This window comes from Plectrocnemia conspersa, unplaced genomic scaffold (genome assembly GCF_051122295.1).
Source record: "Plectrocnemia conspersa isolate PC_06_02 unplaced genomic scaffold, ASM5112229v1 ptg000007l, whole genome shotgun sequence".
Classification (NCBI taxonomy): domain Eukaryota; kingdom Metazoa; phylum Arthropoda; class Insecta; order Trichoptera; family Polycentropodidae; genus Plectrocnemia; species Plectrocnemia conspersa.
The window spans coordinates 1537851-1562292 of record NW_028277171.1 but is presented as its reverse complement, the minus strand read 5'-3'; the positions used below and the strand labels follow the sequence as shown (position 1 = coordinate 1562292).

General features: G+C 33.0%; 1 protein-coding gene across 7 annotated transcripts in view; it reads left to right on the top strand.

Annotated features, from left to right (window-relative positions):
• The window catches only part of sand (potassium two pore domain channel sandman), an 85529-nt gene extending 73546 nt beyond the window's left edge, over positions 1-11983 (top strand). For 4 of the 7 annotated variants that reach the window (XM_088188724.1, XM_088188722.1, XM_088188725.1 and 1 more), the window contains 6 exons: positions 4149-4250; positions 4331-4449; positions 6762-6952; positions 7067-7156; positions 7716-7848; positions 11723-11983. In XM_088188724.1, the coding sequence (XP_088044850.1) occupies positions 4149-4250; positions 4331-4449; positions 6762-6952; positions 7067-7156; positions 7716-7848; positions 11723-11791 (704 nt within the window). In that variant the 3' untranslated portion in view covers positions 11792-11983. The remainder of the gene's footprint in view (positions 1-4148; positions 4251-4330; positions 4450-6761; positions 6953-7066; positions 7157-7715; positions 7849-11722) is intronic. The other 3 variants (XR_015810231.1, XR_015810230.1, XR_015810229.1) reach the window with 1 other exon arrangement.
• Positions 11984-24442: the final 12459 nt, after the last annotated feature.

Here is a 24442-nt window from a genome sequence, read left to right as displayed (position 1 = left end):
TATTGCTAAGTTTATGCTGTTATATATTGTTAAATGTTGACACACGTTTGCGAATTTTTCAAAAAAAATCCAAAGATTCAAGAGTGACTATTAGTTACTATTGTTGTTTTTATAATTTTATTAGGAAATACAATTAACAAGCAAGTCAAATTTTGTTTGACCGTATTTCGTGTTTCAAATAAAATTAAGCTTTTAAACGATCTTCTTTACATTCAGGTACTTCTAAAAATACTTTATACGCTGATCCTTTATTGTATACAAGTACTAATATATATCAATATGACGACTGTATACAAAAACCTTTTTGTCCCATTTATTTCTTCATTTTTATTTATTTACTATATTGTCGAAAAAAATATTTTTGAAAATACGAGCGCCAGATGACGTCCCTGAGTATCTTGATAAAAGGTTTAAATAATAATAATAAATTTAATTTGCCACCGGACTAAGAATCTCGATACTTCTATTAGGTAACCCCGCGTTATATGACGCCATTGTTAAAGCGGCTGTCGAATAAGCAGGGTGGGGTCGGAGATTTGAAATTTAAATGGCGTGTGTGCGTATTAGCAAGTCAAACGCCGTTCTCACATAATGAGCGAAAAACAGAGGACGAATCTGGGCTGACGGGGGTCGACGGACCGCTTATCCGACTCGGACAAATTTAATTAGTCCCGACCGGGCTCGCATTATTATGCCTTATCTGCGACGCGTAACTATAAATGGAAATTCGATTACAGCGCTTCGCTTGCTGCCGTTATCAATCCGTCCATTGTTTTAAATACCGCCACTCAATTTATTGCCTTTAGATTACCCCAAATTAGACTACACACATCCGTCGATCCGAGTGAACAAACTATACACTAGTATTGATATATATATATATAATCCCCATTGCGATATATAAAAGCGACAGTTTCATACTAGGCGAGAGATAAAATGGCAGGTTTTGAAAGTCAGAGAGTGTCGGCTGTAAGCTGTCGAATGATACTAGACTTTTTAAAGTGTCGCATATTTGATATTGCTGATTCGAGACAGCTCTAGTGATTCGCAGATGAGGATGTTGGTGGGCCAATTGCATCGCTTTTTGAACACACCCACTTACGTTTCTTTATGTAAAAATAACAATAGTCCTTTTTGTGCGGAATAGAACGCATCGTTTATCGTGCATTCCTTTCCTTCAAACGGATACTTTGTCCGGTACACATGGATGATTACGAGAGAATAAATAGCACCTCGGGATGAATATTTATTTATTCAGGACAGATCAACCAAATGCGTTTCGATGGCCACGAAGTGTAACTACTTTTTCTGTTGCGTGTACCACTGCCGTTACCGGTACTAGGGCCTTACAAGTCCAACCCTTATGGACGGGCACCCAGCTTGTGACCCCCCCCCCCCCGTAGTACTATATATTTTATTAGAGTTTCATTAGTATTTCTCTCGAGCGCACGGGGAAACGTTCTCTCGTTGGCTAGCCTGCATTGCTTTGATCTGCATGCATTGCGTATCATCATTGTCACAACATCACCCCCTGATCTTTGGGAGGTGTTGTGACAAAGGGTCGAGCCCTTTGGCTCTGCTTGCATTACTCTGCCAAGTTTTGTTCGTCATAAGTAGTGCCTTGCGTTCAACTAATAATTTTTCAATAAGTAGTGTGACGCCCGAGAGGTCACTTCCCATCAAGGGTTTGGGTTTTAACCTCGTGAGGGGTCCCTCGCCCTCCTACACTATAATCAACGAGCTCCAGCGTATGTTCAGAAGGCCAAAAGCATAAAATATTAAAAAATTTAAAATTACATACATATATTAGTCAAGAAAATATTACCGCTAACAATTCCCCGCCAACAATACCGCTGCGTCAATTGATCGCATAAACAATTGATAGCCAACAATTGATCGCTAGCATTTTTCACCGCCTAGAAGCAATGAGATGTTTTTGGTCAAATTATAAAAAGTAATTATATATTTAAGTTTCTGCCCTAACCCTTTGATTAGTGAATATTTTTTTAGCATATACATCATGGAAGTGGATTAATTTTTTTTTTTTAATTCGTTTTATTCAACTTTTTTAAATATCATAAATTTAATTTATTGCATTTTTTTTTTTTTTTTTTTTATATTTATTGATAAAGTAAATTCAGTGGTTCTCAACATTTTATTATATTATTTTTTATTTACGCCTTACTTTTATTAACTTATGATTATTTTACTCACGTCTCAAATTTTAATTTATTTACTATTTTATATATATTTAAGAAGTAAATTCTTTGGTTTTAAATATTTTATTATAAGAAAATTTTATTTACGTCTTATTTTTATCAAAATATGAACGTTTTATTTTTTCTCAAATGTATCAATATTTTTATTTATTGTATTATATTCATTATTGAAGTTAATTTAGTGGTTTTCAACATTTTATTAAAAACTTTTTCATTTACGTCTCACATTTAACAATTTTTGTATTTATTTACAATATTATATTTATTTAAGATGTAAATTCAGCGGTTCTACTCATTTCATTATAAACCTTTCTTATCTATGTCTATTTTTATTTCTTATATTATATTTATTTAATATATTATATTTATTGATGAAACAAATTCGCTGGCTCTCAACATTTTATTTCAAACTTTTTTTATTTACGTCTCACTTTTATCAACTTTTAATTAATGCGCTTTCCGTTAATACTTCGTTATTTTTTAATGCAATCGATAAATTCGTAAAATAATGACCTAAATTTCTTAAGCGTCACTGATATTGTTTATTTTTAATCTCAGTGAGATTAAAACACTTTTTAAAACCTCTGGTTCGGTCGTTCTGATCATCTTTGCGAATTATTTGCATAAAGCTAAACTTACACTTTAAAAACTGAAGACATATGATATTTTTAAATTGAGGGAGTTAGTAAGTAAAAGATTAATTTTCGCCGCCTTGAGAAGAGATAACCCATGAATTCTTCAATACGACTGTGTGTTGTTTTATAGTATTACATATTTCAATTAATATTAGAGTACTTTTTGTTCCATCCAGAATAATGGATTGAAACAATGTTATTTTTGTATTTATCTACAATTCCTTCATAGTTCTTAAAATTAAAATAATATGCTTATCATAGTTAAGACAGAAATTTAAATAAAAAATAAAATGTTTTATTTTGTATTCTTCTTCTTTACTTCTTCGCATATTAGATAAAATACAAAACAATATATCTAAAATCTTTGCAACCAAAGCCAAAAATACATTTTATTAGAAAACCCGTAAATATTGACGATTTGTAGATAATTGTATCTTGATATTTCATTATATTAAAAATAGAGTTTACAGTAAATTTTTCTCTGCGCGTAAAAATGTTTCCTTAAAATTCTTCTTTTATATTAAGTTTTGTGAAACGTTACGTGAATTTACTAATTTTTAATCTCACAGCTAATATTATATGCTTATCGCGCAGTTATAAAATAATGTAAAATATAATTTTAACCTTTCATTATTCATATTTTTTTGTAAAAAATAGTTTTATAAAAAGCACAATAATAGTATTAAATGCAAACGATTTTAAAAAATATTATTACTCTGCATAGTGAGTTACATTTATTGTATTTAAATATCTTTAGTGGCCATAATTAGTTAAGTAACTTCTTATCATTCGGTCGTCGACAGTTAAGCCTTTCATGACTAGGATTCTAGAATTTCAGGACCTTCTGTGATATAGCATTGATAAGGTTCTTCAGTTGCATAGACCATGATCATAGGTTCAGATAGCAGAGGCGAACGTGAGGTCGCCGCGGGTTGTTGTCGGTTCAAATCACGAGGAAATTTAGTCAATAAATATAACATATTTATATCATTATACGATTGCTATTTTTTTTTTTAGAAAATTTAACAATAAATATTTTTTCTAAATATATATGTAATATCTATATAATTTTAATGTTTTTAATTGAATTCATATTTATGTGGAATTACGTAAATAAATTAATTAATTAAAATTATAAGCTGATTTTAGTAAACTTTTTGTAAAATATATATAATATATATACTTTTAGAGGTTCTCAAATTCTTAAGATTATTCGAATAGCTTAAGGCTACCTTCGTGAACTCGAGAGAAAGTAATCTATGCGAATAAATCAGTAAATTCGACTTGGTTACAGGGTACGGAAACATCGCTCCCAGGACCAAGTGGGGTAAGGTGTCGACCATCCTGTACGCGATCGTGGGAATGCCGCTGTTCCTGCTGTACCTGTCCAACATAGGTGAGTGCTTTCGAAGCCGTCGCGTCGGCGCTTGTGCAGTCAGGTGTTCTACACGCAGCCAATGTTTCTCATCTGAAAAGGTTACGTGCTCGCCAGGTCCTTCAAATGGAGCTACGCCATGTGCTGTCTGTGCCGGGGCTGTCCGGGGGTGGCCCGAAGACGAGCCGAGCGCGTCCGGGAAAGATCTGCCAGCTTACAGGTATCGCAAACGATTCCTCTTTAATTCAATTCATGCTCCAGTTTTCCACGGAAGCCTTTGCTGAGAGATTACCAAATAATTTTATGTAAAACAATAGCATGGTGCTTTTTGGTTTTCAGCGAAGAGATAGTAAATTCCTTATTCCTTTTCATCGTATGCCGTATAAAACTATAGAGAATGACTGATTATATCAGACATATTTATGGTAGCTCTGTTTTTTTACAGTAATCCAGATTATACATTTTCGCTTTAGACATATAAATTATTATCATATGTTTAATATTCGAGACGAAACGAGCTTCAATCATCCAAAAGACGGCACTGCGTCTGAATATATTGTGCTGAAAAATTAAATTATCTTGTGTGACTTTAATTTATCTACGAACATTAGCGCCAAAATTGACATAAGTTTAATAAGTAGTATTTTTAAATTGTGTCAATAATTTGATGACAAATTAGATTCAATATAAACAAATGTTTATAATTACAAAGTAATTAACAGCGAAATCACATTAGTGCCAGAGGAAAATTATCATCCGGTGGTAATGATTTAGTTAAATGTAAATAAAAATAGCATAATTACGAATGAGGAGGAATGCGTGAGCGATCGTAATGTATGTGTATGGTCGTTTACAAATTGTGTAGATCTTAATTTATTGAATAATTTACTTTTATGTATAAATTAAAATTGTCATCGCAATTATTACAAAAGATGCCAAAAACAAATAATTAATGCTCCCAAAGCGTTCTGAATATTCACTAACACTAAGCGCGCTGCTTAGTCACCGCCTGATGAACTTTGACGATAAAATATTGAACGGTTCACAAAATATTACTGACGGTTTTGCGCAATATATTCGTTCTGTTTTCGAGGAATCCTTTTCATCTTCTTCTTGTTCCTGCTCTTCAGTATTGACCATCAAGGAAACAGAGCGCTTAGATCTTAAATACGGCTTTAAGAAATTGGAGCGTTTTTCTGGTCCTGATTTGATATCCGATTTTATTTTAAAGAGTCACAAAATCAGTGTCGCTGCTTGTCTAAAACGTAATTTTTATCTAATTCTCAAGATGTCATCGTTTCCTAATTTTTGAAAATGCACAAAAATCCCTTAATTCATAAAAAGAGTGACAACTTGTGCATAAGGAACTATAGATCAGTCGCAGTGTTGTCATTTCATGCTAAACTAAGTTTTGTAGGACCAACAGCATGGGTTTCGTCTCTAATATTCTCTAAATTTTTTTTATGAATTAAAAATTGTATGTATTATATTATAATAAAGTATTGCAAATATATTATTACATATTATTCTTAAATTAAATTTAAAAAACAATTAAAGTAAAATCAAGCATCCTTGTTCTTTTTTTGTTAAAAAAATTTCGGCCGTGGAAAAATTTCTCTCGTTTTATGTTAATGTTGGTTTAATCAAAAAATTTGGTTATTTTATTACCAAAGCAAAGATAAGACCACCGGCCGGTTAGAGTAAAAGAAAATCGCAGAAAAATCGTTAGTCATTCAAATACTTTTGATCTTCCGAGAAAGTATGCGTATTTTTAAACATCTGGCACGAACACCTTCGGAATGGTGTTTATTATTATTTTATGAGTGTCATCTTTTACTGCGTTAAAAATTTGTAAACATTTTCTTGCCATTCCCAGTTTCCTATTAACACCTTTCAAGAAGTATGCATACGTGTTATAAAAATAACAGTGGTTGTAAACATTTTTTAAATATACGTACAAATTTATTTTTATATAATAAAAAAATACTGTATAAAATTTCTTGAAAAATGAGAATTATTAATTTGACATTTTTTTCGAGAAATTCTCAAGAATAAGAACTAGTACAACTACTTTTCAGTTTATGTGGTTTATTTTTGATATATTCGTGATACGCGTCGAACAAACCGGGAAAGAGAAAATCTACCAGATGTATGTATGTATGTACATCTTCAAAAATCAATTTCAATTATATTACATCAAAGGGAATGTATATTGCGATATATGAAATAAATGTTAATGAGATATACTCGTCTATAGCAGGAATAAGTTCCGATATATCGAACGCGCTTCATCTTCCTGAGAGTAATGCGCGGAGCGCGTTGAATTTCAAACGCCCGTATTTTTGGCGCACGCTCCAGGTGCGTCATGGGTAGTTTTTGCACTTAGAGTCAATTAGGGCGGGGGTGGCGCAACGCCCTGATGCTTTTTGACTCGGGCGAAATAAAACGCGGCGCCTAATCCATTAGCGGAAACCGAAATGAAAATAAATCACGTTCTTCACCTGCTTATTGTGCGACACTGTTTTTTCGCAGGCGCCCGTCAGTAACAGTTCGAGCGCTCAGCTCCCTTCGGTCTACGTGGAGATGTACGACCTGCGGAGGAACAGCCGGCTGACCGAGGAGGACGAAGAGGAAGACGAGGACAACGAAGACGTCGACGACAAGAAGTACGATCCGCAAACGGTCACGGTACCCGTGACGCTGTGCTTGGCCATCATGGTCGGGTGAGTGCCTATATTGCTCTACGCGTCTATGAATATTTTTTCACGTCGAACCTCGGTGACTATAGATAGTCGTTATTGAAACAGTGATGCGATTGGATTTTCGCTCGATTTCAGATACATCTTGTTCGGAGCGGCGCTGTTCGGGACGTGGGAATCTTGGGACGCGATAGACGGATCGTACTTTTGCTTCATCTCGCTGAGCAGGTAATGCGACCGAGTTGCGCCTTCATTGGACCGCGAACTATTTTACAATATCGCCGTAGAACCTAGATAAACCGGCTTTATGCTCAGACGTCTCATATACTTTCATGTTTGCAATTCCTCGTCGATAACAAAAATAAAAATACACATCACACTGCAACCCTCGTGGAGAAAATTTCCCATCTCCACATATTTATGAAACCGATGCTTCGCTAGTGTGTTTATCGTTGTTTTAGTTCATGCCCGACGTTCCTTTTTTCGACGGCAGTTTTAAATTTAAAAATATAAAATAATCCAAAGAGATTTTCGTTCAACATGTTCCTATTATACGCGTATAAACTAATTGCTAGTTCTAGTTTACATTTGTCGCAGAACAGAGTGAATCCGAAGCGAAAATTTATTTATTTATCGGAGAGAACGTTCGTTTTGCTCGTATGTGTTTTTAGCTTAGCATGTAACGCTAGTAAAATAACTAATCTTGCCAGTCGACGTTTATTTGTACGGCTGTAATAATCGAGGGAACACTCGAGTGGCAAATTGACACGATTCGCCTCCGTTTCAGCATCGGTTTCGGCGACATCGTCCCTGGAGAGAAAATATACGCGGCCAAGGAGATAGATCTGAGCTTCATATTCTGTTCCATGTATCTGATGCTGGGAATGGCGCTAATCGCCATGTGTTTCAACTTGATGCAGGTATTGTTTGGATTTAACTATTTTTCAATTTTACTCCTATACTTAAGAAAAATCGGCAGCCGGTCAAAAGAGCGTGCGTCAAATGAGCGCCGTCATATAAGCGCTGCATTATAAGCGCTGCGTCATAAGAGCGTTGACCAAAGTAGCGCTGTAACAAAAGAACGTGCGTCAAATGCGTAGAGTCATATGAGCGCTTTAAAAAAGAGCGCACGTCATAAGAGCGCAAAAATACTTGGAGAATATCAAGTAATGAATATTTTAGGAATTAGGTATATAAAATATAAGTAAATTGTGAGAAATTTACAAAGAATTAAAATTCACAAGATATAGGCAGTAAAATTAGTATTTTATGTGCCAGAGCGTAATGACGATTAAAATGATTAGTCAATGAAAACATTATTATTTATTAATTATTACGTACATTCGAAAGTATGGCTTCCCATCCCCATACGTACGATATACATATATTTTGTACTAAAATGAAACGCTGATTTTAAAGCTATAATTAGATTTGTTCGGTAATGTTTCATTAAATTGACAAATATATATCTACTCTACCTGCAATGAATGCATAAAGTTTAGGACAGGTATAGACCTTTTTTTGCTATTTGACGCCATATCTTTTTTTGCTATTTGACGATAAACAGTTGGTTGGTTTTTGGGTATATATTTTATACGACTACACTCTATCTCGAATAACGACTGAGTACGAATATTATATGATATATTTCAGTTAATTAAAAGATTATTGTTTTATATATTAAACTGTAAGAACATTAATCTATCATTAATCATACACATATGACATATGTTTGTATATCGAAAATTTAGGTTAATTTATTATTTTAATGAATTATTGTGTTTAGTATACATACATACTATAGAGACAATTCAATCGGTCAAAATATGCGATGGTCTTTTGGGCGATACAATAAAAATGCATTACAAATAAATGTGATGCAAATCATGATCTTATAATTAATTAAATAATTAACATAATTTAATACATTTTAGAATATATATATATATATATATATATATATATATATATATATATATATATATATATATATATATATATATATATATATATATATATATATATATATATATCTATATATACATATACGTACATACGAAAATATAAGTAATATTTTTTAGAAAAGAATTGAAAGATGAAAACATTATTCGGTCTTAACAAAATATAATATGGTACATACATAAGATATATGTAAAAATTTACTTATCATTTGTGCATATTTAATCATAAAATATCTCTTAAACAGTTTGATTTCTTTATTTAAGAATTTAAGAGAGTTACCCGATATCATAAAACACTTAGGCTTAAGTCGGTAATTTTATTATAAATACCTACCTGATAAATGTTTATAGTGGGCCCTTACGCAAATTTTTTTTATGTTTTGAGCCTTAGAAACTACTGTGAGAACAAACTTTTGGAATATCCAAAAATCGTATATTTTACAGTTATCTATTTTAAATTAGATAGGATAGTTATATATAAATATAATAATACCGAACTAGCGCTGATAAGTGTTTATCGTGGAGTTTGCCCTTTACGCGATTTTTTTATATTTTGCGACTTATAAATTACTGGGAGAACAATCTTTTGGAATTTACAAAAATCGCATATTTACCGTTATCTATTTTAAACTGGATAAGGTAGTTATATATAAATATAATAACCAAGAAATAGCGCTGATAAATGTTTATCGTGGATTTGGCCCTTATCGCGAAATTGTTTTATGTTTTGAGCCTTGGAAATTAGTGTGAGAATAAACTTTAGTAATTCACAAAAATTGCATTTTACAGTTATCTATTTAAAGCTAAATAGGCTAGTTATATATACATATAATAGCGCTCAGTATACTTTTGAATTTTGACTAAAAACGTTCGTAAAAAGTTTCGTTGCGTCTTTGAAAAGTAGAACAAAAAATACCACGAATGACTTACAGCTATCTATAAGGATTAATCTTCTTTATAGATAACAATTTAATTTATAACAGTTTCTAAATGTGCGTGCCGCCAAGTAGTTTTTGATAGTTACAAATATGTAACATAAGGGGAAAAAATATGATATCGATAGCCAGGTAAAAAGGCAAGGACCCGGACAAAATATTAGAATATTAGACAGATTACTATTTTTTTCTAACTGTTCTATTTGTATAAATACTACCCGTTTTGAAACGGACAAAGCACGACATTCACAAAAAAATACTTTTATCTTAATCGCGAAAAATTAAAGTCTCTAGGAATAACACATTAAAACCAAATATCAGACTAAAAAAGTATTTAAAAAAAATCATACTGATTCACCAATTACTACTTTAGTTTTAATATCGTAAAAATAATTTTAAGCAATTGCGTATCGTCCGTGTCATTCACCAATGTCATGCATTGTTATGCACCTGGACAGCGGTGAATTTTTTTTGTAAAGTGTTACAATTAGGTATTTAAAAAATCATAGCTAACTTCCTTTTTGATAATTATATAATATGATTAAAATGAATTTAGCAAAATTAATGTTTTACCCCTTTACAATCACATTTATTTTCAGATTAGTTTTTATATCTTACACTTAGCTCTTAAAATTTATATTGTGCTTGTTTTCGACTTTCACGATAAAATGTAGTTGTCTAAAATAAATGAAAAAAAAAGGTCAGACGACCTTTGTAAAGCTACCAAGTCGAGTTGATAATTATTTGTCAATTTAATGAAACATTACAGAACAAATGTAATGATAAATTCAAAATCAGCGTTTCATTTTAGTAAAAATATATGTAAATCGTACGTAAGGGGATGAGGAGCCATACTCGAGTACGTACGGAATAATTAATAAATAATAATGTTTTCATTGACTAATTATTTTAATCGTCATTACGCTCTGGCACACAAAATACTAATTTTACCACCTATATCTCGTGAATTTTTATTTTTTGAAATTTCTCACAATTTACATATATTTTGTATACCTAATTCCTAAAATAGTCATTACTTGATTTTCTCCAAGTATTTTTGCGCTCTTATGACGTGCTCTCTTTTGTCAAACGCTCATATGGCTGTCTGCGTATTTGACGCACGCTATTTTGTTACAGCGCTACTTTGGTAAACGCTCCTATGACGCAGCGCTTATAAGGCAGCGCTCTTTTGACGCACGCCCATTTGTCCGCGCTCATTAGTGACGTTGCCGAAAAATCTCCTAATGAAAGCAAACGAAATAGCATATCAAATTAAAAATACATGACGGGTATAACACCAGTTAAGATTATAATTGAAAAAACTACATATGTATAATGTCTACCGAGCACTTTTGCAATGCTTTGAAGCAGAAGTCGATTGTCCCGGAGATAAAACCCGGGCTCGCTGCCACTAGCCGGAAGCCTAGAGTTTGAGCAAGGGATGGCCCTATACCCAACAAAGGACTATGCAGATCTCGCCCCTAGTGATTTTCATATATTTGCACCGCTCAAAGAGGTCATTAGCGAAAAGAGATTCAAGTCAAAAAAATTATTGAACGTATAAAAATAATGATCTTTTTCGTTCAACAGATCACTAAATTAAAAATATTTAATATTTTCATTTGACTCATCCTAGTATTGTTTAGTCCGAGGAATATTGACAGTTTTATGATCTTTTCTGTTAATTAAAATATTGAATTGTGGCAAAAAAATATTTTCTTTTACTAATTCATATAAATTAAAATTATATTATATAACTGGATTCAGTGTTACATATAAATTGCGATATTTCACTTTTGTAGGAAAAATCTTTTAATTCAGTTACATGTTGAAATGCGTTTATTCTCCAAGTCCCCGTTAAGATACGTGCGATACCTAATTATCGTTTTTTTTTTCAGGAGCAAGTTTTGTCTACTTTCGGCGTCTTCAAGAAAGGCTTAACGCGATTCTTCCGCTGCAAGAGATAACGAAGGAGAAAACTTAGGTTAAATTATTGTAAAAAAATTCTGTTTGTAAATACGTATAAATAAGTTAAGGGCGCATGTAAACTTTCATAGTTGGCAAAACAAATCATTCCAGCGAAATCGAGTTACATGTTCGAAATAAAGACACGCTCATTATTTTTTATCGCGTTAAATTAAAGCGCTACGCCACGAAAAGTTGTGTTTTATTCTGTCGGTAAACACTCGTCTCGAGAGCAGACAAAAAGGGGATAGACTTTATTTTTTATAATAGAAAGGATCCGAAATGAAACAAAGAACCCTTTCGGATAATAAAAACACTATCCCAAATGAGCTAAATCACACTCGTTATGTTTTGATCGATGTCAGGAAGGAAGCGCTAACGTAAATCATACGCGATGGGTTCAACGAGCAAAAATTATTTCAACAAAATTGATCACTCAATTGATAGTTGAAAAATTGGCGATAGTTGAAAAACCGCAATTTTTATGCTCGACACTCAGCCTTTAAATATGTAAAATACGGTCTTTAGTAAAGAAGATCGGGTAAATATAATTATTTTCAGGGGTTAAAATAATGGCATAATCTAAAAGATACCTTAAATTGTATATATATATTACAGTTAATATTTATATTTTTTTATTCGATATATATTATAATAATATAAATAAAAAAAATTGTAAATAATGACGATTAGAATGTTTCAATTGTCAAAATCTGAAGATATACTGTGGACAAACTTGCTTGTATATATTTAGTTTTTATTAAGTAGTATCGTGCAATATGTATTTTAAGTACATTAATATAATAGGCATATTTATAATCTAAAGATTAAAAAAACATAAGTTTTTAATTATTTATATTCTGATGCACAATATGTATGTATTTTGGCCACTTTCTTCTCGACGGCTAGCACTGTTTCACTTTTATGACTTATACTTATTATCTTTATTGGCGTGTTCTTTCCAGTGTAATTTAGCATTTAGTATCGTTCACATATACATTGCCTGGCTGGAAAAATAAATGATTTGTCCATTGAGGTACGCTAGCATATAGTTTATGTTTCGATTACTCTTCGCATTTGACACCGCCGCCCGATACTGACACCAGATTTACATGTTTGTATTGGTACGCATAACTTGCGCTATAAAACATATATCACAGAGATCTTCACGACACTATATGTTACGCTTTGTTCGCCACGAACTGAAAATGCAATATGTTAAAGCGATACAAAATGAGTCTAGCGTGCCAGACTGACAAAACTGTCGAGTCAGGTACTCCGAGAAGCGCGAGCCGCGTTGTTACGCAATAATGTAATCATTCTCGAACCTCATTCATATGTTACGAAAGTATGAACGGTCTTATGAACAGATTGGAAAACAGCTTCTCAAAATCCTAATAAAACTATTCGAGAAATCATACACAAGCGAGAGAATTTTATCCCCACTGTATAAACATCACAAACCAACAAGCCGTTCCAAAAGAATAACTACGACCATAGCAAAGAACGGTGAAAGTTAGCAAATTCGTCATGTGCGCGATTTATCGAAGCCTAATATGATAAAATATCGTCGTCGCGAAAGTTGCGAGAAGTCGATAATAAAGTTGTTTATTTAGTGGCAACGAACAGAGGGGCGGTTTTATGACGAGAGTTTACTGTCGTTTTATCGGCGGACTCGTCTCATCTACATATCCCGATTCCCGACTTTTAATTAGGGCTGAATAAAAAGGCGGCCTTTGAGAGACGCCAATCCGATTTGCGGATGAAAGGAGAATTGTTTCGCATGCGAGCGAAACGCGGAGCCGCACTCGAAAATAATCATAGACGTGCCTTTGTCCTTTTTGAGGAACGCAAATATGTTTTCCTTCGCTCTAATATGAGGAACGTTCGATACGAAGCTAGAGGTCGCAAACGGAAATTCTTCTATATTTATTTATAATAAATAAAAATAAACTATATTTATTTATATTAAACAAATAAATATAAACAATTTAATAATAATAACAGTAACGTGCTGTATATCGTTTTCAACGATTCGACATTTGTAACAATATGACAAACGATCGATAAAATTTTTTTCAGTATGCTCCTATCCGCGGAGCAGTGAGGGTAATAATATTCAAACTAACGTGTTCTTAACATTAAAACCAATAAAAATAGTGCGAATAAAAAATCCTTTCCTGCGCGATGTAAAAAAAGTGTACTCTAAAAAATGTGAAAACTCCTGATGATGCTGGGACAATCATATATATATATATATATATATATATATATATATATATATATATATATATATATATATATATATATATATATATATATATATATATATATATATATATATATATATATATATATATATATATTTATATCCCTGTATTCCTGAAGCTAAGATCGAGTTCGTTGACTTATATGTAAAACATAGATAAACCACCTCACCCCACTGAACGTAAAAACAGTGTTGGGAAACGCATAAACATGAAATAAAGAAAACAGTCGGCTACCCCTGGATGGTGTGCGTCAGGATAAAAATCCACCGTGACAGCATCGATATGGGTGTATTAACACGGAGATACGTTTGTGACGTTGAATACTATCGACACCTATTTTTCGCTATTTTCGCTTTTCGATCTCGCCTCCCCTTCCCGAATGTGCGCCAAATTAAAACGAAAGGGATAATCGGTCGACCTTAAAAGGGACCTAAGTCCTTAAAAGCGTCTGCGGTGCGAGAGTGCGCGCTAAATAATGCACAGAACCAAAAATCTAACATAGTGTGTGCGATGTTTTTATTACTATATTTGTGTGGAAGGAAGGGAATTATCGTTAAATCTGCCTTAACTCTCGATTGCGGATATCGCCAATGAAACCGACTAATTTCTTAGACAAAAACATACGAAAATATTGGGTATTCATTATGCGTAACACCGTAATGTAACGTAACGTAACATAATGCATATTTTCTAAATGAGTCATGCTGGCCTTTATACAAACAATAATTATACAAATAAATATAAAAAAAAAATTTTGGTCACACCTAAAATATATGAGTATCATCTTACGTCATTTGTTTTAGCTCCTCATAGAAATCCTTGTGTTTGACAAGCTCGTTTCGAAGCTGGATGACTCGTGCAAAAGGAGCGCTCTCAAGCGCTGACGTCCTGACCACAAAAGGAAGAAATAAAGTACGCGATCGCGTCTCTCTATGACACTATAAAACTCGCAGCAGAAAGTCGCCTAGCATTGGTTGCCATCACCGCCCCTTAGCATTTAAAAGTGCTTCATTTGATAGACACTACACTGAGAATTCAATGAATTAAATCATCGCAGAACGTCATTTAGAGACAGCCAGAAGGTAGCATTTTTCCCCCGCTTAAATTAAGCCAGAAAACTGCATGTCATTTAATGAAATACTATGAATCTAATTGAAATTGAAATATCATAAAAACGATCACTGACTGGCCAACTTTTGCCCCCTACTCCTAAAAAATCACATCCCTGACTAAATCAGAAATTAAGTGGTTATCCCTCAAAATTTTTTTTAAAAAAACACACTTTTTTTTTTAAATATATAATTTCAATGAAATCATATTGGAATACGTTTTTACAGGTAGATATAAATTTTTACAAAGGAAAATTTAATTTACCTCGCAGGTGTTAGTAAAATTATATGATTTTAACTTGTTCATATGAAGTAATATATACATTTACATACTTATCATTATTTATTTATATATTTTTCAGTGAATAAATATTTGAATATCCTTCGATAATTTATTCTGTTGTTTCGACCAATGAAAAATAAGCATTCAAATATAAAACAAAATGGCTGACAGTTTTTAATAATTTTGCTACGCGACACTACTTTTCATTGTTCTGTCATGTATGTTGTTCAATTTGACTGATTCGGATAGCAAATTAACTGGTGTGTTATAACTATCAAGTGTGTGAGGATTAGAAGAATACATTGATTAAGCTACATGTTGAAATCTTCAAATTTTGAGCTCCGAGGCCAAAAAGTGAGTTTTTCCTTTTACAATACATAAACATTATCATTGCTTCCGATTTAATTCACATGTTCGTTAGATTTGACTCAATATAATTATTTGATTTGCAAGTATATACTTAAGAAGATTGAGGTTAATGTCAATCAAACCATATAGCTAATACGTTGAATCAATACGTCATATTTTCATTTTTTGCCATACGTAAATGTTATTAGATCTTTCATTGCTTCTGAAAATTAACTGTAAACGATACTATATAGTGGGTGAAATGTAACTGTTTGTTTACACTAATATGATATTTTTCATTATTACTACCATTGTAATATGTTTAATTAACTTTGGTATGTATATCTTTAATTGCTAAATCACTGCTGTTTGTCTTTTAATATTTGATCTTAGAAAGTCATTAGTAATTTTGTTAGAATAACCGTGATATATTATTCATATAACCAAACACTTACTGGCACAGTCATAATTTAAAATTTTCTTTATATTGTCTATAACTTCAATGCTAAATTATTTTGAATCATCTTCCATTATCACTTTGTAAAAAAATGATCTAATTATAACATATTTCACTGTTTATTTAATTGCGCTGTGCGTATTTAACTGCGCGACGAGCGCTTGACAGATGACAGGAGAGTTGTCATATGTAATCAAATTTGACAGTTAAGGACAATCCCGGTTTTGGCGCGCTTGAAATCGAACTAAGCAATTTATTTTATCGATTGAAATTTTAAAACATCATCAAGTTCTAAAAAAATAGTTTTTCAACTTATGAAAAATATATTTAGTTTATAAGGAATTTTAAATATTATATAAATAATATGAATTTGTATTAGCTTCTATATATAGAAAAAATGTGTAATTAAATTTTGGCGAACGTTTTTAATTTTAAGTTATATTTTTTAAAAAAAAATTAAATTTCGCTTGAAAAATAACATTTTCAACATAGTCTCAAAATAAGTACTATTCGGGCAAGGACAAAGACAAGGGACTCAAACTAATTAATATTTTTAAAGCACAAGTTTTAAACCTAATCTTAAATGATATACAATATTTAGTTTTATAATCTCACTTTAAATAATATAAAATGTTTTCTTCTGGAAATATTTAGCTGAATTGTAAACCTATCAAATGAATTGCAAATGTTAAGTAGTTTTTTTAAAACTGAATCATTTTGACTGTCACTGTAAATCCTAAATATTCGTGTTTAGTGCGCAAATTTACGCAGTAATGCGGTAACAGTCAAAAATGCACTAGGATCAATCGCTTATCTCTTGGACGCGCACGTGCGATCTCTCTTCATTTATGCTGTAAATCGCACAGCTACACGGTGGTTTTAATGTCTAGTTTCAACCGTTAAAATTAAAAATATATTAAAAAATCAAAACGAAGCAAAAATAATATTTAAAACCCAAAAAGTTGAGGGTCCGGTATTTACACACTCGCTTGCTTCGTTAATATTATTGTGATATATATCTACAAGCATTACGCAGCTTCACAATTTCATCAAAGCAATCACGTTCCCTATATTTTGATTGTGGTTATTATGGTTGACCTTAACTTCTCTCAATATAATAATATCCCAACTTTTGTAAAATATGAAAATTGAAAATTTAATAAATCGTTCCAAGTTAAATTTAAATATAATGAGACATAAAATTCGATTTTCATTATGTTTTTCTATATAAATATATACAATAAAATGATCAGTAATTCTTGGAGTGATTTTCACTTTACATTGTACTCTTTCACTATTAGTAAAAACTAAATATATTAATGTGCTTGAATTATAAGCTGTCCTTGTATTTTCGTTAACATTGTCGTAAACCAAATATTTTTGCCCATTTTCTATTTTTGAAGTATAAAAATTCTCACATTTGTTCTTTAAGGGGCCCTAGGGGTGGTTGACCTCGCGGCCAATGAGACTCTTCGGTGAGTCCTATTAGATTGTTTATTAAGTTATAATTACAATTTTGACTATGGACGATTACGGCGTGACGTTTCTCTCGATGAAGGTGTGCAGGTGATGATGTCTAAGGGCTCTGTGGCTGCGTGCGGCGAGTGTCAGGTGTGATCTGCAGGTCTGTCGGTGGGGGCGCGTGGCTCTGCTCTATGGAGACGTCTCTGCTGTCTGGAGACGTCTCTTGTCTCGTGCCTCGGCCGTCTTATATCTCGGACCGTCTGCCTTGGGCCGTCTGCCTTATGCCGTCTGCCTCAAGTGCCGTGGACCGTCTGCCTTCTCCTCGTCGGAGTCCGGGCTTATATCCTTTGCACGCTAGCTGGCCAATCGCGATTGTGCATCGATCTCCAAGCCAATCGCTGCAGCGGCTTCTTATAATTCGAGAAATCGGATGTGTATTTCGAAAGCCAGCTTTCTGCTTGGCTTTAGACTTTCAAACTCTTCGGATAGGGTTTGCATTGTGGTGATTGATTGCGTCCGTACCGTTTTGTCACAAAAGCGATTCTCTTAACGACCCGAGTTGTGTGTGGTCAAAATAAATCCCTCTTGTGCCATGATGTTTGTCTCATTGTTAATGAATGAACGTTTTTGGTCACGGTCATTAACAATGAGACAATCGCCCTTTTAAATGTGCCTATATGTGTGGTCGCCACAGTTCTAAATAAAATGCTAGTCTGTAGTATTTAAAATTTTATCATATTAATTATGAATTCCAAGAATCAGTTTGGATCACTATTTGGAGATCTATATGCTAAACATAAAAACATGGAAAATTTTAAGTGTTGGACCAGTATGTCTAATCTTTATTAATTTTAAATATTGTATTATAATTTATATATTTTCTTATAAACAGTGTTTTACTTCCTGTATGTCTGAAATTAGAATCGCATATAATCATAACATAATCGTCTATATATAATTTATATTCTTCAATATTATTTGTGATCTGTGCTTCTGTTAATCCTAAAAATAGCGGATATTCCCATTTAACAAGTAATTGTTAATCTTTTATTTATGTGCTAGCTACAGATTTTAGTTTCCCATGTGAAATTAATTTATTCAATCAATTAAAATTCTAGTCTTAAATTAAAACGGTATCGAACTCCATTCTGTAATATCGACGGTCTCGAGCATCACTAATAAATTCAAGGATACGGATAAGGCTCTCGTGAAGATAACCAAACTACAAAGAAAAAAAAAGAAACGAAAACAGTTCAAATTCCATTACTGGTTCAACAGATGTTAACCGTTTCTATATATCCTACATCAAATTTCATCTAAACATCACGACCACTCAATAAGTAGTCAAATATCCATTTTCGTAATTCAGTATAATTTAATTGTGATGCAAGATTATTTTATATTTTATATGGATTTATCTAGAATTTCTATTTTATGGTGTTATTCTTTCATTTTTCTTAATATTCCCAACGCCTTTTTTGCTTTCCTGAAATCTAGATTTAACACTAGTTTCTTTTTCTTTGACATATTTCAAAATCAGAACCATCATTGCGTTTTCGAAAACTTATATCCTCCGTTTGCAGACTTTTCCATCCAAATGTAAATAAAAAATATTTATGACATTGATAATTTTAAACTATTTTATTATTTAATATTTACTTAAAATTACACCACTTTGTATAACGGTTAAAGATAAGTGCATCATTAATTACATTAGTAGTCTATTTTTTCGATATTAGTGAGAGTAGATATAGGTCGCTATAATTGGACAAAGTTTTATTAATAAACCGTGCGACGTTATGAGGCGTGCGCTAATTAACATTCCGCCTTCCGGCGAAAAAAGGTTCCCCGCCCCTATATTACACTTTAACAAACTTCATTTTCCATACGACGCCACGTTATTGGGCGATAAATCCTCCCCGAAGAATTTATGTCTCGCTGTATTTTCTCGAAAAATAAAATGTATTTTTTGTTCCGATTGTTAATTTGTCGACGCTTATGAATTCTCGATGAAAATGAACGAAAATTGCGCTTTAAAAAGAACGCCTTCGCCGTCGAAAGCCCATTAAAATCAATCAAGAACAGGGCGACTTTCTCAGAGTGCGTCTTTCAATTAACCGATTTTCGACGGGCCGAGAGGGAAAATAAGCGTTATTAGCATATTATTCGATGCGATTTTATTTTTAATTTACTTTCTTATTCACGATCGAAGTTCATCTGACGTGACTCGTCGTATTTACTATTGCTATAATGCAGCTAGCTCAAAATCACCAATCGTGTCTGGAATAATCGCCTTATAGCTCATATTATATCTACGTCTTTCAATATTCATTCCAGAGAAAAATTTAATACATTTTTAAATTCGATCTTAATTAAACACATGCGCGTAGTTGTTGTATATATAATATACGATACGATACAGTCGAAGATGGAGGGTGTTTTTTTCGCCTTCGCTACAAGACGCAATAAAAGGGAAAAGGACGAGTCTTTGCAGGACCTCGCCGCGCAATAAATCAGGTTAATGGAACGTGAGATATTTTTGATTAACGACCGCGCAAATCTTTACGTTTGCCCGCGTTTTAAACCCGAGAGAAACGTCGATATGTCTCAGAACGCTTCCTTCTGCCAAATCGTAACGAGGGTAGTGTTGGCAAAAATTAGCCGCGACAGTTACAACGGCGCTTTCCAAACTTTGCTGATTTTCGGCGTTGAAACTTTTCGACCGCTAAAGATTCAAAACGGACTTTCCTTGCTGCTCCAGATTGCTAAATTAAATTTTCAGCCATCGAGATCGAATCAGATTTGCGATGCTTTTTCGGCTCCGTTTACAAAACTCTCGATATTAGGTGAGCGCGATCTTTATCGATTGCGAAAAGGCTTTCGATAAAGTATGGCGTATCTTACTGTAGCTATAAATCAGATATCGAATAGACGTAACCTGCTTTTATTTTTAAATCTTATCCTTATATTGTTACAAAAATGTTTTGATATAACTTGAATCTCTATGAACTGAGAGTTTTGTGTAATCTTTGCAAAGCACAGAGTTACAACAAAAAATATGAGCTTTTGAATTAAAAAATATAAATTAAATGTTTTAAATGCTATTGGCAGATATTTTAAATTATTTATTAGTGGTTTTCAATCTACAAGTCGCATTAAATTGAAATTAGAATCATAAAATTAATTTTATTTTTAGTTCAAAAATTTTTTTGCAAAAAAACTGAATATTTTAAAACGCAACATAAATAATAAAAATATGAGTGATAGCCCAAATTCGCTGCCAATGGGACTCGATGTGAATCTAGTAAGACTTTTTATTGGAATATTTACAAGAGTGCGACGGACGATTATCGGCGAGACGTTTCCTCCAAACGATGGTGAAGCTGACGCAGGCGATGATGCCCGTAGATGCTCCGCAGGGTTCTTGTGTGTGTCTGCATCGAGTGTCAGGAGGTAGTTCTTCTTGTGGCTCTTCGGGTGGCTGCTGGTGACTCTGACTTCGTGTCTCCTGACTGGGTGACCGTTTCACTCTCCGACTGTGTTACCCGTTGACTGTCTTATTGAAGTCCGGGCTTATATATTTATACTTTAGGGCTATAAGACTTGCTGGCCAATCGCATATGTGCAGTGATCTTCCAGCTTATCGCTGCAGTCGCTTTGTAGCACGGTGAAATATGTCTACGCCTTTAGAAAGAGACGCTCGCTCGCCCAAGGTCTTATTGAATTTTTTGGTAATTCTCTTAACGACGGAGAATATTTACTGTAAACTCGTGTTCTGTGCGGTCCACAAAATCCTTTACGCTATTGTGTTGTTTATCTCCATTGTTGATAAATGATCGTTTTTGGTCACAGTTATTAACGTAAGTTTAGGGTTTGAGACAATGACTTTTTCAAACATGGTCATCTGTGTGTGGTCGCTACAAAAAAATGCTAGTTTCAAGGATTAGTTGATGGAATGCATTGATTATGTTTGTTACTACAAATTTAAAAGTTGCGAAGCGTCCAAACCCAAACCAAACCAAAAAGAATGTAACAACGGTATAATAATCAATTTGCTTAGGTTAGATATAAGTTTGAACAGCAAATTAACGTTTTTCAACTGTAAAATTTGAACGTGGTTCTGTGGTAATAAACAAGTAACAAACTTTAGTTTCAATAAAAAAATTAAACGACAACGACTTTTTAAAATAGCCATCCTGGACTATCAAAAATCATTCCATTTTATCTACGCCTTCAAATGTCCAAATCCTAGAAGAAATCGCCAGTACACTTTAATTTACTCGTAACAACAAACTATAACAGCAATTCATATTACGAAATAAATTGTTATTAGTGAAATTCCCTATATTATTATCTGACTCACTTTCGATGAAGACATAATAGTTTAAAAGCCATAATCGTTATCTCAAGTTCATTATTTATCAATGAGTGAAATTTAATTTTCCTTAACTCCTACGTACATTGAAAAAATATTTTTTCTTAAATTAAAATAAAATATTTTCAATAAAGTTTTTCTTTTTTTAATTTAGAAAAAAAGGAATTTGCAATGTACTTTTTTCAACCTCAGTTCATTACATTGACTTATTACGCCTGAAATCTATATAATATAGCCAGGTTCTTGTATGCTACGGACTAGAGCATCATAAAGAGTGCACAATACTAAAGTATTCCTGAGGTAGCGAAAATTTCTGAAGATAAAACCGAGCATCTTCAACGATCTGCTGTGAGTCTCTGCAATGTATAGTTTTTCAAAAATCGCAACTAGATCCATAGTAAAGGATAACCTGTTTAGAATATTTTCGCCGAGATGGTAGGAATATTCCGCCTGCATCGACGACCTTAAAAATAAAATTGTGTGACATTTTTTTACACTGAAAGGCAAACGTTTATTGCAAGTCTAATTTCATTAAGAATTGAGATCCTCCCGCAGGTCTAGAGAGTCCGAAATCGAATAAATATTTTTAAAAAAAATTTAATTTATTGCTGTTTTTATGTCATTCATAAACAATAAAAACGGCAAGGAACCTTGAGGTATTCCAGTAGATGTCTTATATCATTCTGAAAATGAGTGTTCATACTTGACGAACTGATATCTATTGGTCAAGTAATTTGCGAATAGGATTATAAGACCTTCAGAAAACGCAAAATTAGTTTAATAATTTTTTCACAAGTAAAGCATGATTAACTTTATTGAATGCCTTTTCAAAATCTGTGCATATGACATCCATGACAGTCCAATGATCTTGAAACAAAGTTAGTGACAGTATATCGAGCTTGTGATTATAATTAATTAAATTAAGTTAAGATTTTAATTTTATAATAATCGATCTGATGGATTAAAATAATTTTGGGTTAATTGTGTCGCTCTACAGCTCATGGCTTTTAATATGAATATGAAATCATAACCCTTTTATATCGATTACTGTTTTATTTTTAAATTATTAATAAATGATTTAGAAACATATTCAATTGTATTCGCTGAACAAATTAGTTTCGACTGCCAGGTGAGCAATTGTAAGAATCGGGTCGGGAAAACGCGGATTCGTTAAAAATATAAGCCAGGGTCTGAATAGGGTCTGAGCCAAATCTGACCCGAAACGGCGAATAGGTAAAGAATAACATTGTCGAGCAAAATAAACCGCCTGCGATCATAACTGCGAGCGTATTCGGTAAAAGCGGAAAAGCCTCAAGCGAAGAGGGTGCGTGCGCCAATATGTGCCGACACGTGCGTATCTCTGTAAACCGACGCTTTTTATATCGCGGGAGAAAACAGACGGGGTGGTGATTTGAATAATACCGAGGAGGGTCTAATTTATCAGGTAGCGGCCGCACCAAATTACATCTTTAAATCAGATTTTAATTCGGAGTGTTACTTTTAGTTTTTTCGCCATTCGACGTGATATCGCATTCGTTGCAGAACAAAGGCGCTCGATTAAAAGGACGTGTAAAATTAGCAGAAGACAATGGACGATTATTATACAATGCGAGATTAACGTTTCGGAACGAGGACTCGACTCGACTCCGGAATAAATTATACACTTTTTCACCGCTCCTTATTTTTTCGTTCCGTTTTTAGGGTCACTTTCGCTCGTTTAAAATGCCAAACGACACCGCGCCAGCGTTCACGGTCTTTAAACGATCGCGACCTGTGTTTTCCGACCTTGTCTTTTTGCAGCTCGAGATGATACGTTATACGCGAAATGAATAAAAATACCCACTGGAATTAAAACTGTTTGTGAAAATATACCCGGTGCCTTATTATGTTTTCTTAATTCGGTAGCGCGATTAACTTTGACGACATTCTTTGAGTCTGTCCGATCTTCTTCTTCGAATTAAGTTTGTGAATGTGCCATTTTGCCTCTTAATTCGAAACTCGAATTAATGACGCAGCATTTACAAAATAAAGACTCGTTGTGCATTCGTATTATTGTCACCTACGAACTTTTAACATCGTAATATAATATCTTGTATTTTTTACTGCTACAAATTTACATTCTTTGAAAATTTTCTCCCATGTCAAATATTTTTAAAGGTTCAAAAAGCAATAAAGTAAAAAAAATACAATCTGTTCCTTTGAATAATAATACTTATTATGAAAGTACTTCCTAGAATGTGGTTGCTATTAAAGCCAACGTTCCACTCATTTTATTACTTTTATGTATAAAAAAGGGCTAAAGGAACTTATATCTAAAATACTAGTTTCGTTCAGATTCGTTATTTGA